This window comes from Neovison vison, chromosome 3 (genome assembly GCF_020171115.1).
Source record: "Neovison vison isolate M4711 chromosome 3, ASM_NN_V1, whole genome shotgun sequence".
Taxonomy (NCBI): Eukaryota; Metazoa; Chordata; class Mammalia; order Carnivora; family Mustelidae; genus Neogale; species Neogale vison.
This window is the reverse complement of record NC_058093.1, coordinates 200,878,046-200,894,253: the sequence shown is the minus strand read 5'-3', so window position 1 is coordinate 200,894,253 and position 16,208 is coordinate 200,878,046. Positions and strand designations below refer to the sequence as shown.

The window sequence follows — 16,208 nt, the reverse complement described above, 5'->3', positions numbered from 1 at the left end:
GCTGCTGGGAAGTTCTTTCTAGATTCAGAAACAGAGCTGTGAGTTGCCAAGGGCTCTCAGCATGTTCAGCTCCAACAGAGGAGAGACGCTCCCTCCACTACAGGGAGTAGTTAACTACCGCCTGTAGTTAACAGTGGGTCTGTTTCAGGGGTCTGTGTAGCCTGGTGGCAGGTGGCCCCTCAAAGGGAGAATGAGAACGTTCCCATATGTGCATCCGGAAGGCAAAAGAAACACTGCTCCGAAAAATAAATGAATGTGCTGATTTTGACCTTTTTCGACTCCATGGCAAAATCCAGATGGAGAAAAAAAAAAAAACCCTCATTTCATCTAGCTGTTCTTATATTAATTTACAAAGCAAAATACCAAGATTAATTCTCATTCAAATTTGCACCCACCTAAGGGGTGGTGAAAATGAAATCCCATTAACAATTCTCTTTCATTTTTACTTCCAAGAATTTTCAGTGCGCCGGGACCCGGGCTCTGGTGAATTCCACACGGACGCTCAGCAGGGATTCTGTAAGTGCTCTGAAAACTTATTTTTCTCCTCTTCCCATTACAGGACACAATGCAGTCTCTTACAAACTGTGTTTTTTAGACTCTCTTAACATTGTGCAAGTGTGTATCTGAGATAATATTCTGAGATTAATTTGTAAATGAGTTTTAAGTCTGATTCTAGGGAGTCGTTGAAAGTACTTGCCCAGAGTAACTGGGTCGCTAACCATGTTCGTGGGCAACATGCACACTCACAACAGCATTTCGCGGCAAGCTGAAGACATGACTATGACCACCTGACAGTAGTATTTGGAAGAGGAATTATACATGGCTCACGTACTTGTTTTCTAATAAATCCTGCCTTTTTGAAGCTCCTTCTGAAGGAAAGGAAGCAAAAGGGACACCACAAATCTAGTGACCACAAGTCACTTAGGACTCTGGCAAAACAAGCAAACAAACGAAAACAAAAGCAAGAACAAAAACAAGAACAAAAACAAAAACCAAAACGAAAAAGCAGAAATAATGTCATTGGTTTGGTGCTGAAATCTAAGACGAAAGGACGAGAAAATAACAAAGAAATGAATATTAGGGAGATGGCATCTCTTCCCCTGCAACTAAGGAAAACGGGTTTTACTTGGTCTGCTGGTAAGTGAAGGCACAACTGTCAAGTACAGTTGGGCAGGCTTTGCACTGCACAAGGGCTCCACATTCAGACTGCAGACAGAGTGAATTTCTGATAGAGGGAAGTCAAGTGCCTTATGGAAGGGCCCCTTTTTCTAATATGCATCAAGACACTGCTTGGGCCAGTGGTTTGGACCTTCCCTTGGGACATCATGAAATACGACGAAGCAGCACACAGATATTTCCTGAGCTGTTTTCTAAGACAGAGAAGAACAGTTTCTCAATCTAGCCTTGCCTCTTTACTTTCCAATTTCATTACTGAAGGGCATGTTGATTCATGTAGTGTGTAAGTAGAAACCTTGATTATTTTGTTCACGCCTTAAACTCCAAGACCAGAAGGCTCACCTGGCACCCTGTGGACACCCCGTAAATGTTTGCTCAGTGAACAAATGAACTGGTAGGTCGTCCTCTACCTAAAGCCACTTCTACAGTCAGCTTGACATTCTGCCCTTCACTGTTTTCCCATCACCTTGGGAATACAAGCCATTAATCACGAATTTTGGGGGCAGGGAAGGTACCACTAAGGAGAGAACGATGGGTCCAGCTGGAAGAGGATTCTAGGTGGAAAGCTTGGTAAAGAACTGTCTGGTTGGGGGACTAGGTTTCTGGGTGAGAATCTGAGACACAGCACCACCCTCCCCCTCCCCCAGACACCTGTTCAGCCCTCCTCCCTAGCCTGGGAGTTCTCAAACATGCGGTCTCAGAGCTGGTCCTGAATTCCTGCCCTTTATTGCTATTCGAAGCCACCACGTCCTGGGGTAAATTGTCAAACATCGCTAGCTAGCTCCTGTGGTATGATTATGAAAAGGCTCTCAGGGCCCCCCAGGGGTTTCCATATCCCCTCTGAGAACTATTGCCCAAGGGCGTGTGGAATTTAAGGAGATGCATTCCATATATGCCTGAGGGCAGGGGGAGCCCTGGACTGGAAGACAGGCATGGCTGGACACCGAGGCTGCCCTTGTCCCTTCCAGCTGCTGGGCTGTGCACACGCACCTGGGGAGCAAACGTGCTGGCCGCTTCCCTGGGGCTCTCTCGGAGCCCAGGGAGTTCTTCCTACTCTCTTGTCTGCTCATTTTCATAGTCTCGGGTCTTGCGCTCCTCTAGTAATGAAGGACGCAGTTCCAGCAGATGTGCTGGGGCAGAATTTGACATAATATTCATGAACTTGGACTAGGTACTTAAAAAGAACATTAATAAAGTCTGTATGGATCAACAAACAGCAGGAATTTGCTCCTGTGTAGCAAACAAGGCATTGTCCTGTGAACGTGGAGCAGAAGCTAATTAATTAATGCTACTGTTACTACTGCTATCATAAATAATAATGAACAGTATTGATGTAGCATTTACTATGCAACAGGCACTCTCCAAAGGGCTGTGTATATATTTGCTGTTTTTTTTTTTTTTCAAGTAGGCTCCACGCCAAGTACTTTCGCTATGCGCCCACCAATTCTTTGATTCCTTTTGGAGCTGGCCTCCTTCTGGGGCACACATGTCATATTAGTCAGTCATAGTCAGTGTGGTCACCTCAGGAATAGAATGTCAACACAAGCCAGACCCAGGATAAAGCTGGAGAATTTTGCTGCAACTCCTGAAGAAAAGGCAGACTTTCTCTTAAAAATGCTAAATGGCTTGGGTGCGAGCCAGGATCTACCTTTGGGAAACCCTGCCGGAGAAGGAGGTCTGCAGACAGAAAAGCAGAGCTGGGCAAGAGAGACAAATGGCTATAAGCATGGACTGAGCACCTGGATCCAACCATGCCTGAAGCCATGTGGACAATCTAAGTACTCTCCCTTTGGAGTTAAGCTGGTTGAATTTGGTTCTTGCCCCCTGCTGGAAAATTGTGCTGATAAGATACAAGGAATTAAAAGACCCTTCATTATGCCCCCCCCTTTTTAACTGTAATATATCAGATCATAGACAATATGGAAAAAAAGGTAGCCATGCCATTGGCAGGTCCCACAGGAATGACACTAAAGGGTGGACACATGAATAACGATGAGATGAGACTGACTCACAGCAGAGCTGGGGCAGAACCTGGACTGACACTGACATTTCCCACTTAGCCACCTCATTACCGTCACTATGTTACTATCCCATCCACGAATGTGGCACTTAGCCATGGATGGATATTTCCAACAATTAATTAAAATTAGGTGAAGTATAAAAATTAAATTCCTCTGTCGCTCTAGCCAATTTTAAGTGCTAGATGATGACCTCATGTAGCTAGTGACATACTGAACAGTGGAACATTGTTACAGAAAGTATAATATAAAGTGTAACAATTGGATTAGAAGCCTCAAACAGGAATGTTTCCTTCCCAGACCATAAATGAAACTATGTAACACTTAGGAACACATAGAAGCTATACACATTATTTTAACTTGTGGTTCAGTGGATATCTGTTGACCATCCACCAGGTGCCGAGCCCCATTCTAGAAGCTGGGGACACAGCAAGAGGAGCCAGAGCGGTGATGGATGGTGGACAGGTCAACAGAACCACACTTAACATCACGTCTGGTGGCGATGGGGCCGCCAGAGGAAAACCATGCAGAAAAAAGGGGATGATCTGCAGGAGGGTCTCATGGAGGAGGTGGGTTTATGCAGAGACCTGCATGGAGCAAGGGAATAGCTCAGGAGAAATCCAAGGGCACCTGCTCTTGATCCTGGATGTGCACCTGAATCACCTGCAGAGTGTTGAAACACAGGGGCCTGACTCTCAAGACTTGGGGGTGGGGGTGGCCAAAAGCCTCCCCTACTGCACCCCCAGCCCAAGGGATTCTAATGGGTGATCCAGGCACCACACCCCTGATCCAGGGAAGTGCGCTGACAGCCTCTGCGTCACCTGGAACTGGTTAGGGGTTGGTGCAGATTCTTGGCCCAACCCACTGAGTAGGAGACCCCGATTTGCACCAGCCCTCAAGGGGTCCTGACCTTGCTCAGGTTTGAGAGCCCCCCAAAGAGCCAATTCACTGTCCTTTCTTAGCCACAACTGGCTTTTGAGTTTGCAAGATGATTACTAAAAGAGGAACAAAGGACCCTGTGCGGCCCGTGAACTCTACTGTCATCTGAGAAGTGAACGGGTAGTGCTGTCAAACGGGACCAAACACACATAACATTTGTAAGGGGGATCAGGACAACGCCACAGAACCCATTACGTCTACACAGACACACAGTCTCTGTTCCTTCCCCCCAAATATTTCCTTTTCCCTCCTGTAGGACAGCTACAGTGAGTTACAAATTCTTTCCCCGATCAACACGCTCACATGTTTCCTTTGTGGGTGTCGTCATGTTGGCCTCAGCATCACGAATCACACACCAGACAGCAAGAATAATGCACCTGGCCTTCAGCTGGATACACGGGAGCAACAGGTGTTTATAGGCAGCTTTTGTGACCAAATAATGGAGAAGACAACAGTCCTTTGCCTTAAGGGGCTTATACTGCTGGATGGGGAAGACAGACCCAGGCATACATTCACTCACTAGCAGCCGCTTATTAAGTACCTACTGTGTACCAGGCACAGGCATAGATGGTACCAATGGAGTGACCCCTGTTCTCAAGGCACTGACATCCCCATGGGGAAACTCAGACCAAGTACTTATAAATAAATATATACACAATTTTCATCATGTTGTGAAGGAAAATCAAGATGGTCGAGGCAGAGAGTGACTGAGTTGTAACTTTAGGTAAGAGTCAGCCAGAGAAGATTTAAGTGGGTACATGCCTAGTGCAAAGAAAACCGCAGTATAGAATCTGGGGAGAGGCTCCAGGCTCCAGAAAATAGCCAGTGCAAAGGCCCTGGGGCTGAGGTGCTCAAGAAAGGGAGGCAGAAATCACTAGCTCAGAGAGTAGCCATGGGCCAGACATCGAGGACCATTGAGGTCCTGGTGAGGCCCATGGCACAGAGCAGGACACCGCACTCCCTGGATGTGGAAGCCTGACTCCCTGGGCACCAGGACTTGGATATCAGCCCAGTCCCACAGTGGGAACATGTCTAAACCGTCTGGGGTTAGAGGCATAATAACGGGAGAACCCAGCACACAGGGGACTTCCAAAGGGAACGTCCAGGATGATGTCCAGGAGGCCAGCACACAGGGACAGTGTTTTACACGTGTTCTGTTCTTTCTTTTTCCCTAGCTGGGCACTCAGCCGGCCTGCAGTGAATAGAGGGCAGAAGGGGGTTGAAGGTAGGGGGACTCAGGCCATAGTGAAGTGGATTTGAATCCCAGTGGCCACAGGACCCACGTTCTGGGAGGCAGGAGGGCGGTGGAGGCAAGCAGTAAGGAAGAACCAGAGAAGGAGAGTCAGATAAGGGTAAAACAGCAATTTTGTCACATGTGATGGACTGGAGACAAGGAGCCTCCAAAGATGGGATCCAGGTGGGCAGCTGTGGATGTCGTCAGGGTCAGGAGGGTCCGAGGAGACCCTCATGCAGTGAGTGAGCTTTGAGCTGAGTGTGGAGTGTTGAGAAGGAGCCTTTCGGGGGAGGGGGGCAGCAAGCACAAAGATGCCCCGTGGGGTAGGTACAGCAGCCCCCAAAACACTGCCTTGACACGGTGGGTGCTGGGGAAGGAGAGGTTTGTGCTGGGGCCTCCCTTCTGCCCCCAGGCTGGGTGATGTGGGGCCGAAGCTTCCCCCACCCTGGGCTGGGTGTAAAGAGCTGAGGGTCCTGGCAGGTGGGGTGACAGAGGCACTGGGGTGAAGTTACTTCTCCATGGCCCCAACTTTTAGCCCATTTTGGGTCACGGGCCCCTCTCACTGGCCGGTGAGGTTGAAGCAGCCCTTCCCAGAATGAAGATTTTCAATGGATACAGGAACAGGCTTACAGAAGGAGCTAATTTCAGATGTAGTAATCCATGTCCTTCTGCATTACTGCAAGAAGTAATAAGATCTAGTGTCGAGTGTAAAAACGAGCATAATTTCAAATTAGTGGAGAGTGTGAATGAGACTTGAAGATGTCTGTGTCAGCCGTCCTTTGATGAAAGCCCGGAGAGCTCGCTCGGTGGCGGCTGCCACAGCAAGGGGTTCGGGGGGGGGGGAGGCTGTGTTCCGTGTTCCCTGGGAGGGAGAGCTGGGTTTGGAGCCCAGGTTTGGGACAGAAGGTCCAGCTGTCCCCAGGCAGTTTCCTCTGCCTATCTGAAGCTCTCTGTGGGTCCCTAGGGATCTGAGGTCCCTATGGGGATCTTGGGTTTTCTCTGTGGGGTCCCTCCCACCCCGGGCCTGACTTTCTCACCCTCCAGGCGGAGGGCTGGGGCTCAGCCCTCAAGGGAGAGCATCTGGTGGGCGGGTGGCTGCATCTCCTGGGTGTGTGGGGTCCAGTTCACAGTGCGGGGAGCAGCAGATCCGCTTCTCCAAGTGTGCACCCTCCGCCCCTGCCTCTAGCCGAGATGATGCTAACTGGTGGGCATGTGAACATTTCTGTAATAACCGCCATGGTTTTCTTGTAAAGTGAACAGAGGGACAGACAGATTGAGTCCTTCAACCGGGTCACAGCCACTCAGAGGAGGCGCTAGGATTCACATCTATCTAGTTGGCTCCCAATCCTGATTCCATTCTGAACTCAGAGACAATACTGAAGGAATGACGGATTCTGGGGTGCTGGGCATGGTGCAGAGGGAGAGTCTGGTGGGCAGAGAGCGTGCAGTCAGCCAGCACCGTGGGCTGGACTCCTGGCCTGGGATCTTCTTCCCACACGTGGGCTCCTGGCGACTGCCTGCCATCTTCTGCTCATGTTCCTGGGGGGGGATGTTGGATGATTTTTCCTTTTTTTTTTTCTCTCATTTCTTTGTTGCTTCTATGTTCCCCAACTCTACATCTTCTCCCCAATGAAGCTATAAAATCTTTTTTTAAAGTATTTATTTATTCATTTTAGAGAGTGGGGGTGAGTGTGAGCAGAGGAAGGAGTAGAGAGAGGAGAGAGTCTGAAGCAGACTCCCCACTGCGCGGGGAGCCCGACTGGGTCTTGATCTCGTGACCCCAGGATCATGACCTGAGCTGAAATCAACAGCCGGATGCTTATCCAACTGAGCCACCCAGGCACCCCCAAAGTTACAGAATCTTTAACAGTAGAATACACATTTTACTTTCTAAGTAAAGTAAGCAAAATAATGGGAGGGGACGCCTGGGGGGCTTAGTCGTTAAGCATCTGCCTTCTGCTCAGGTCATGACCTCAGGGTCCTGGGATAGAGCCAGCATTGGGCTCTCTGTTCAGCAGGAGGCCTGCTTGTCTCCCTCCCCTTGCTTGTGTGCTCTCTCTCAGTGTCAAATAAATCAATAAAATCTTAAAAAAAAAAAAAAAAGGGAAATAACAGGAGGTCTCAACTTGGACGAGGTCCCAGCATCCCTCCACTCCGCCCCGGGCTTTCCTGCCAGGGAAACCCAGCAGAGATACTGGCTGTGGCGGCGTGAACACCAATGCTGAATGCTGACCACTCCCATCGTCTGGGCACTTCCTTTGTGGTGGATAAGGGATCATTCATCGGACAATTAGCCGGTAATCCTGAAAACATTCCTCCCAAGTCAGAAGCAGCTTCAGATGTGTCACCAACTTGCTTTTTAGACAGAAACTCATACTCAGCTGGAGGGAGGGGTATTTCTAAATTGAATCCCACAGTAAATCTCCAGCTGTGACAAGAAAATACTTCCTCTGCCCATATAGTTATTTTTCAACGCAGCAAACATTTTTCAATTGCCCGAGAGCATTGAAGCCATCCTTAAAACACTCTCGGGGGAGTCAGGATATATAATTTCCAAGTAGGAAAAGGAACATGAATATCAGGGTAGATGTTTCTGGGAAACAATAAAACATTATTTTTCCATTGTCTCTTTAAAAATAATATACTCCAATCCCCGTCAAAAGAGATGTCTCTCAGTTCTTTGAAATGCCTGCTGTTGCCTTCTTGAACCCAGAAGATATTGCCAACACGCTTCCCCACGGACCCCGAGCTGAGCAAAGCCATTCATCACTTGCAGATTGACAAGCGGGTCCAAGAGCATCTCGGCAATGCCCCCTGCCTGCTAATGCCCGTTCTGTCCCCACAGTGGGTTCTGCGAACTTAGCAGGGAAAGAATGTCGAAGAAGAGTTGCCCTGGAATGCTGTCGGGTAGAACAACCCAACCATGGGGTTCAGAGAGCCCAGGAGATCCCGTAACCTGCACCTTCAGTGTTAAGTCTCTATGAAGAGAGGATGAACGTGGTCAGGGCCCCTTCCTGCCCAGGTCTGCTTCTGAAGACCACAGTGCTGGGTTCCCTGGGAAGAACTAGAAGGGACCATGGAGACTGCATTCCTTGGGGTCCTGGCTGGAGACAGGAGGCCCCCTCAAAGGGCTGGGTCAGAGGATGGGGAATGAAGGGCTTCTGACAGAGCCATGGGCAGGAGCGAAGGAAGTGGCCAGGGATGATGCAGCTGGGAGCTCCTAGGAGCCCCAGATTCAGGGGCAGGTGGAGGCAGCCAGTTCCTGGAGCCCAGAGGGAGAAGAACCGCAGAAAACAGGGATCACCCCCTGCCCCTGTAGGATAGGAGCTATAGGCAGAGAAGACCATGCCTCTGGCAGACTTGCACAAGGCAGGGAGGGTCGAGGACACCAACATAGCTTTTCAGGGTCATAATTCAACCCACAACAGGAGGCTCTGTTTCTCTCTGCTCTGTCTAGTCACCTCTGGCGCCTCCTGCTGGCTGGACCCTACCAGAAGCCAGAGAGCCAGGGAGGCTGGAGGCTGTGGTCCCCAGAGGCCAGCCCTCCCAGGGCCGGGAGCTGGGCAGAGCAAAAGGGCGAAATGCTGCCACCTCCCCCCGCCCCCCCAGCACCGGCCATCCTCTCCTGCTGCACAGACTTGGCCCCAGGGCTCCAGGCATTTCTCAAACCTTAATGAATCTCGGGGACGCCCCGGAGAGGTGGGGATTAAGACCATCATTCTGCAGATGTGAGAACAAGCAGCAATCTCTCCCTTAAACAGCCCTGGCGACAGCCACTTCATTTTAAATTTGATTTTATGCGGACATATATGGACACGTTCTAGGAATTTTGAAAGCTTTATATAAGGAAAAAAAAAAAACAAACAAACCAAGTTCCCAACATGTTTCAAGGGTCAAGGAAAATGATTTCATCTTAAAGTCTGCACAGACAAAAAAGGGCCATTGTTTGAAACTCTTCAAAATTTGGGGTCAATCTCACCACCTCACAGGAAACACAATCTGGGACTTTGTCAGTCCTGGAGCAAAGGGCCTCTTCCTACACCTGCCCGAATGAGGGGTTCCTGCTTACTCCAAAGACTATGCATTAAATTTAGTTTTTGTTTTGTTTTGTTTTTAAATGAATGCTAGGGAAAAGCACAGAGGCACTAACAGAACAGGAAACACTTACGCTCCACTCCCTTGCCCCGTGTTACTTTTCTTCCCAGCCGCACCTTACCTGGTCCTGTCCTGTGAGCTATTTACCAGCCTGCTGTCTGCTGGGATCCCCAGAGTGTCGGCTCCCTAGACCTTCAGCCTCTCCTAGAGTGAGAGCCCCCCCAAAGCATCACTATCCCCAGAGGGTAGGTACTCCCAGATGGTCGGCATCCCCAGCGTATGCACGCAGAGTGGGCAGGGGCTGGGTGGGGACTAGAGGCACAGGTGTTTGAGGCCACAGAGCTGAGATCTGGGGCTTTCCTGCCTCCAAGCAAAGAAAGGGCCCTTTGCCAAGAGAACAGAAAAAGGGGTCAGCAAATGTCAGCTTTGTGGGTCAGGGCTCACCACACAAACTTATGCCAAGGGACCGCGTGGCTCAGATACTCCTGCCTCAATGGCTCACCTTACAGGAGAGCTGCATCCCTCCCCTGTCCCATCTCATCTACTCCCCAGGAGCTGGAGCCTGCAGCCGAGTGGGACCCAAGGCCACTGATAAGTTGCCGGATCCCCTCCTTTCTCACCTGGATCGAGGAAGGTGCTGGAGAAGGCCTGATTTGAAAGTGAGAACTTGGGACGCCTGGGTGGCGCAGTTGGTTAAACGACTGCCTCCGGCTCAGGGCGTGATCCTGGAGTCCCGGGATCGAGTCCCACATCAGGCTCCCAGCTCCATGGGGAGTCTGCTTCTCCCTCTGACCTTCTCCTCGCTCATGCTCTCTCTCACTGTCTCTCTCAAATAAATAAAAAATAAAATCTTAAAAAAAAAAAAAAAAAAAGAAAGAAAGTGAGAACTTTCCCAGTGAGGCATATTTCCCATCAAGCAATCCTCTATTTCACCTTTCTGACATTTGTATTTCTATAGAATGAGCCACCATTGGGGGGACTTAATTTTTCCCAAGACTTGACCACTTGACTCACTAGCCACTAACAGTTAACATATGCGTCTACTTTACCTTTTTTTTTTTTTTTTTTAAATCTTCTCATCTCCTAGTCAAGCTTCAGATCTATTTGCTAGTTGCTTCCAATAAAACTTTACATTATGGCTGCTTAAAGCTGTACTAAAGTTCATTCTGGGGGGGGGAACCCCTTTGAAAATACTAAAACTGAGACTAGAAGTTGCTCCAAATTGCCTCACTTACTGGTTGCCTGTCATCAAAGTTCCAAACATCCCACAGTACTTTGCACAGCTGAGGTCAAACCGTACCTTGCAGGGAACAGAACCTGAGGACACCACCGGGCCCCAGGCAGCCATGTGAGCCCATCAGAGATCGTTCCAAGGAAGCCAGTGCAAATTCATACAGTTACTTGCAAACAATTGGGTTCTGGGTACGACCTAAGTAGTCACTCCCTTTTACCTTAAAAGCATTACAAAAACACAACAACCACAATAATCACATCTTGTTTGGAAGATGATTTTCTTGTGGCCCCTTGAAAAGTACAGCAAGATACTATCTCCTATCCTCACCATGATTTCTTTTTTCACGGTATCTGAAAGCCTTCCCTTTTTAAATTAAGTAGGACAGGAGCTAAGCACTTCCACCCCAGAAGTGATGTTGATGTTCTGGGTCATAGGGCCCGCTAACTTTCTTACTAAAGTGCCAGATGGAAAGTATAGCCAAGGGGCAACACTGAGCCTACGAAGAAGTTCCTTACGTAACCACTTCCAATGTAGCTGCTCGGAAACATAGAAACCATTCCTGGCTTGCACGGTGGACGAAAACAGACAGACTGAGCCTGCCCCACGGGCTGCAGATCGTTGACGCCTCTTCCTGGGGCTGTAAAGTCAAGAGGAATCATTGTCCAACCTCAACGCATCAGCAGCTCCCGTTGGTAGGTGATGCCTTCTGCAGTGAAGCTGCGCTGCCTGTGCCTGTCCAGGGAGTTTCCCATCATGCACCTTGCCCCCCAGCTCCCAGACTCTGCACCTGCGTCGGCGGAGGTGGGGGTGGGGTGGAGAGGTTGGGGGGAGGGGACAAGCTCGCCGGGCTCCGCCAATCAGAGGATCATCGCGGTCTTTGACTTCTGGGATTGGCCTCAGGCTGGCCACGTGACACGAGCTGAGCCAATCAACTTCCGTGGTGACATCATCGGGTCCACGCTGCACCTGCAGCCCCGCAGCCCCGCAGCCCCGACGCTTCGCCGCCCCGCGGCCCCGGCATCACTCAGGACTTTAAAAACCTGCGGCTCACACCTCCACAGTGAGACACTGCGTGCGAGGAAAATTCCCGGGAGGCTAGCTTGAGAACACTATTCTAATCGTCCCAGTCCCGTGAACCGCTGGAAGTCAGGCCGGGGGGCCGTGGGACCGGGGAGCCCCGATGGCTGCGCTTCCCGGAACCGTCCTGTGATGCCGCCCGCGCTCGGTCAAGGCGCTGACAGCGCTCGGGGACCAGCGGCCTTTGAAGACCCAACCCGAGCTTTGCGCTTCTCCGTGTCCGGCTCTGGCTGCCCCGTGGGACCACCCACGGCTGCCTGCTCCCCACCGCCAGGGATCCTCACGGGATTTGTCCGGGTGCGGCCCCGGCAATCATTTCTAAAGCCTCCCAGGCGATTCGCAGGGGCCGGCGGGGAAAGCACCCTTCCAGGCCTTCTCCAGGAGGACTGGTGCGCTTTCCCCAGAAGGAGCCCTCGGTGCACGCTTCAGCCGCGTGGACCGTCTGGCACCTGCCACAGCTGCTCCTTCTCCCTGGGGCAAGCAGAAGTGGCCACGGACCACTCCGAGCTGGACGGGAGTGGCGGCGGCCAGGAAAGCTTGACTCAGGGAGACAAGCAGAGGCTGGGTGTGGTCCCGAGGCTGTTCGCTTCGGAAACCAGTCTGCAGACGGACTTCGTTATTTGGATAAAAGGCATTTCGACTCCTTACATCCCAGGTATTGGGAGGTTCCCTGTGTCCATTTGCCGCCCAGTGTCTGTTCTCATGTTTTCTAGCGAAATGAGCCCAAAAGCTCTCTGCTCTCAAACTCATGTGGTTTGTGCGTGTGACCTGTGCCTTGGTTTGGGTTTTCCCAGAAGGATTCCATCACAAGTGGTTTATTGTGAGGAGCAGGCCCTCTCGGTCGGGGACCACAGCAGGCATTACCCTGAAAGCGACTCCAGCCTGATGGCTCTGGGGCGGACAGAGGCGCTGGTGTGGAGCTCCCGCCTCACAAGTCAACGCCCAGGTGGGCCCGCGAAGCTGGACTCGGTGTCTGCCGGCTCCCATGAGCCGAGGTGCGGAGATCGTCCTAGATGGGGGGGTGCGAATCCCTCGGGGCTTGTGTCCTGGACGTGAGACAGAACTCTTAGGCGAAAATGAGCGATGCTGGAGGCGGAAGGCGGAAGGCGAGGCGAGGGTATAGAAGGAGGTCCACAGCGTCTGTTGCCACCCGTGCAAATTCTGGGGGTGTAACACCCCCGCCACGGGGACTGCTCAGGGGAGACAGCATGACTGCCAGAGGAGTCCTTGCGGCAGTGAAACCTTTGTTGGGGTTTCGGGAAATGAGCCAGGTGCCCTTCCTGGGCTCGAGGCTTGAACTGTTTGGCAGGAACAACGGCTGCCACGCTGCCATCATGAGTTGATGCAGATGGAAGCCAAGAGGCAGGAAAAATCCAGTCCTGGAGACGGAGCTGAGTCCTGATCAGGCGGATGGGAGGCCAGGATGGATCCTGGATTTGGAGTCACACGAGCGGGCAGATTCTCACTGGGCTTAAGCCAACGGGGTGGTGTTTTGTCACACGAAACTCAAAGAATCCTAATTGATATATTTCCCAGCTTGGTATCAATGAAGCCTGCTTGTGCCAAAGCTGAGCAGAAATTGGTTTTACAGTTTCCATGCCAGGCTCCACATGAGGGCAGGCGGATTTTGGCAAGGACACTTGTAGCTGAACATCAAAGGACTCTCCCCGTGCCTCTGCCATGCCATTCCCTCGGATCTCCCAGCAAGGGGTCTCCGTGGAGCCAGGCTGCGCGTGGCAGGTGCAGGTGAGCGACCGCAGAGCAGAACTGCCACGTGGCTTCCCATCATTCTCTCTTCCTTGCTCGTTCCCAAGTGGCCACGGCATCGAGCCAGAAGTCCTGGCTGGGTTTCTGCGTACCGTATCTGTGTCGTGGTCCATGTGGATCAAGGCCATGTTGACGCACCACACAATGAGGCACAGACCATGGTGTCCGCCCAGCCCTCCCCTTGCACCCTCTGGAGATCTGACGGGGCCACAGGACTCCTTAGGACCAACAGCGTGTGTGTATGTGTGTGTGTGTGTGTGTGTGTGTGTGTGTGTGAAAGAGAGAGAGAGAGAGAGAGAGTCACATGTCCCTTCCAGGCCATTGCTTAAGAAAGCACGCGACTCTCCAGCTGCTTCTTCCTCTATCACAGAGACCATGAAGGCCATGTGTTCCTGACATTGGGGCTACAAGACAGCAAACGGTCCATCCATCAAGGCCCCCGAGACCCTGCATGGAGCAGAGCCCCCACCACTTCAGCCGCGCAACGTTCAGCCAGAATCACTGAGGTTGTACGGAGCACCTGAGCCTCTCGGGTGGTTTGTTGTGGCCGCCCTGCCTAGCTTCTCAGACGAATATACAAAGTGGCCTCCAGTCTCCTTCTAAAAAGGGAACAGGAGGTCAAACAGGACTACGTAACTAGAGGAGAAGGAGGTCCGTAACAAACTGGGATGCAGTTAGAGCGAGGGTTGGGGGGAAGCAGGAAGGTAACCCAGCTTCACAAATGATACGGCAATGCCCCAAGGTTGGGTGGGGGTCGGCACCCCCGAGGCCCTGGTGGCTAACATCCTGGGACAGAAGGAAGGCCCCAGGGGCGCCGTCGGGCCCACGTGGGTCTTACCGTGGCTAGGGGAACAATGGCGGCCAGGTCCTTCTGGCTGATGAAGATCTCGGACACGGCGGTGTCGGTGGTCATCTTCCGCGGGTACTCCACCTGCCAGGCGATGGGCTGCGTCCCCGACAGGCTGCTGAAGCTGGCTATTTCAAAGTTCATCTGCACGACCTCACTGAACAAGCTGCTGCTTCTGGAAAAGGAGTGAAGGAGAATCGCATTGAGCTGACTTTGCTCCGTGGAAGGGCCCTTCTCTCCCCCTCCCGCCACCCCTGCCACAGCGGCACCTAGAGTCCAAGGTAAAGGTCAACACCTTTCCAGGGCAGCACCTGGACAGGGAGTCACCTCCACATGAGGGACAAAGATGCCTGGGACGGAGCAGCACCCAAAGGGGAGGAACTGGGCAGAGACTGAGCACAGGTGTGGAGCAGTGAGACCAACGGGGACCCATCGGCTGCACCCCTGCAGGATGAGTCTGGAGAACTAAATGGACCCCTTGTTAGCTCCATTCTGCGGCTGTGCCCGACGCGGCAGGCCTAGCGTTTCCTCCGGTTCTCGAGAGGCAGAGAGGCACAGCCGGGCTCTGGGCACTCCCCTGCAGCTACAAGAAGCCCCGAAGCAGGTCAGGCCCCATCCTCGGGGATGCACACTGGAAGCCGGGGAGGACGGGGCTGTCGCAGGGGGCTTCCGGGCAGGTGTGTGCTCCTGGCTCTTGTGGGGCAGCCGTGGGGGCGGTTTGCACTCACGGGCCTTTGGGCACTGGGGCCAGGTGGACGGGTCGGCTGTTTCCTTGCAGGAACATGGCAGAGCTGGCAGGTGTCTTGCCTCTTCCGTCCCCGGCTGCCTCGTCCCGGCCCATGCCGGCGGCTCTCCTGGAGACGGTGTAAACCACCTCACATCCTCCAACACACCCCCTTCTGCTTCGAGGGAGGGGCTCGTTAGCTAAGGGGGCTCTCCGGTCCCCAACAGAGGCTTCCAATCAATATCCTAAGTCTGGGGGACCCCCCAGAGCTGTACTTGGAGCAAGCTTGCCCCAGTGATTGTGATGCTTTGGGAACTAACCAAGGTCCAAGTTTCTCATTTTTCAGACAATGAAATTCAGGCCCAGAAAGGGTTTGAAAAAAAAAGGCCTGCTCACCACCACACAGAACCAGATGGAAGGTGGCATCTCAGGACCTCCGGTCCCCATCCCGTGTTCTCCCCCACGGCAGCTGGAGGTCAAGTGAGGAATCACAGGCAGGACCCCAAGCGAGTGTCTCCCGTCCAGTGGGCAGCAAACTGTGGCCTGGGAGCCGAACGGAGCCTGCTGCCTGTTCCCATAAATCGTTTCATTGGAACACGGCCCCAGGCATGTTTTCCTTGGTCTCTGGGGTTTTCGTGCAGCAAGCGCACGGCTGGGCAACAGCATTAAGTAATGGACGGCCAGCGGAGCCCCAAGTCTTTGTTATCTATACCTTTATGGACAGAGTTTGCCAGCCCTCATTTAGGAAGTCAGGAAAGGGGAACTTGGAGAGGTTTTGGGAGCTGCTGAATGGATGGAATCATTACTGGTGGAAAGGAGAAGGAAAGCCTTTCTGGGCACACAGCGGGGTCTGCGGGGTGGACAGGATTCTGGGGAGCTGGGTACTGCTGCATGGACGGAAGGCAGGTTGCAGCATCTCCTGCTCCATCCGCTGGGAAGGCTACGTGGCTTCAGGTAAACTGTAGGGAATTTTCCATAGCACGTCAAGAAGGAAACAAGTATGCTTCAGAATGCCATCCCTGGCAGATGTGGGTCCCACTCTGAAGGGTGCTGGGGAAACCCTTTTCTTTGCTGAGGCCGTAAGGACACACATGTAC

General features: G+C 52.2%; 1 protein-coding gene across 1 annotated transcript in view; it reads right to left on the bottom strand.

The window, feature by feature from the left end:
- TMEM132C (transmembrane protein 132C) overlaps positions 1-16,208 on the bottom strand; it is a 224,129-nt gene that overhangs the window by 45,944 nt on the left and 161,977 nt on the right. The window contains exon 5 of the mRNA XM_044244405.1: positions 14,379-14,562. Within this exon, the coding sequence (XP_044100340.1) occupies positions 14,379-14,562 (184 nt within the window). The remainder of the gene's footprint in view (positions 1-14,378; positions 14,563-16,208) is intronic.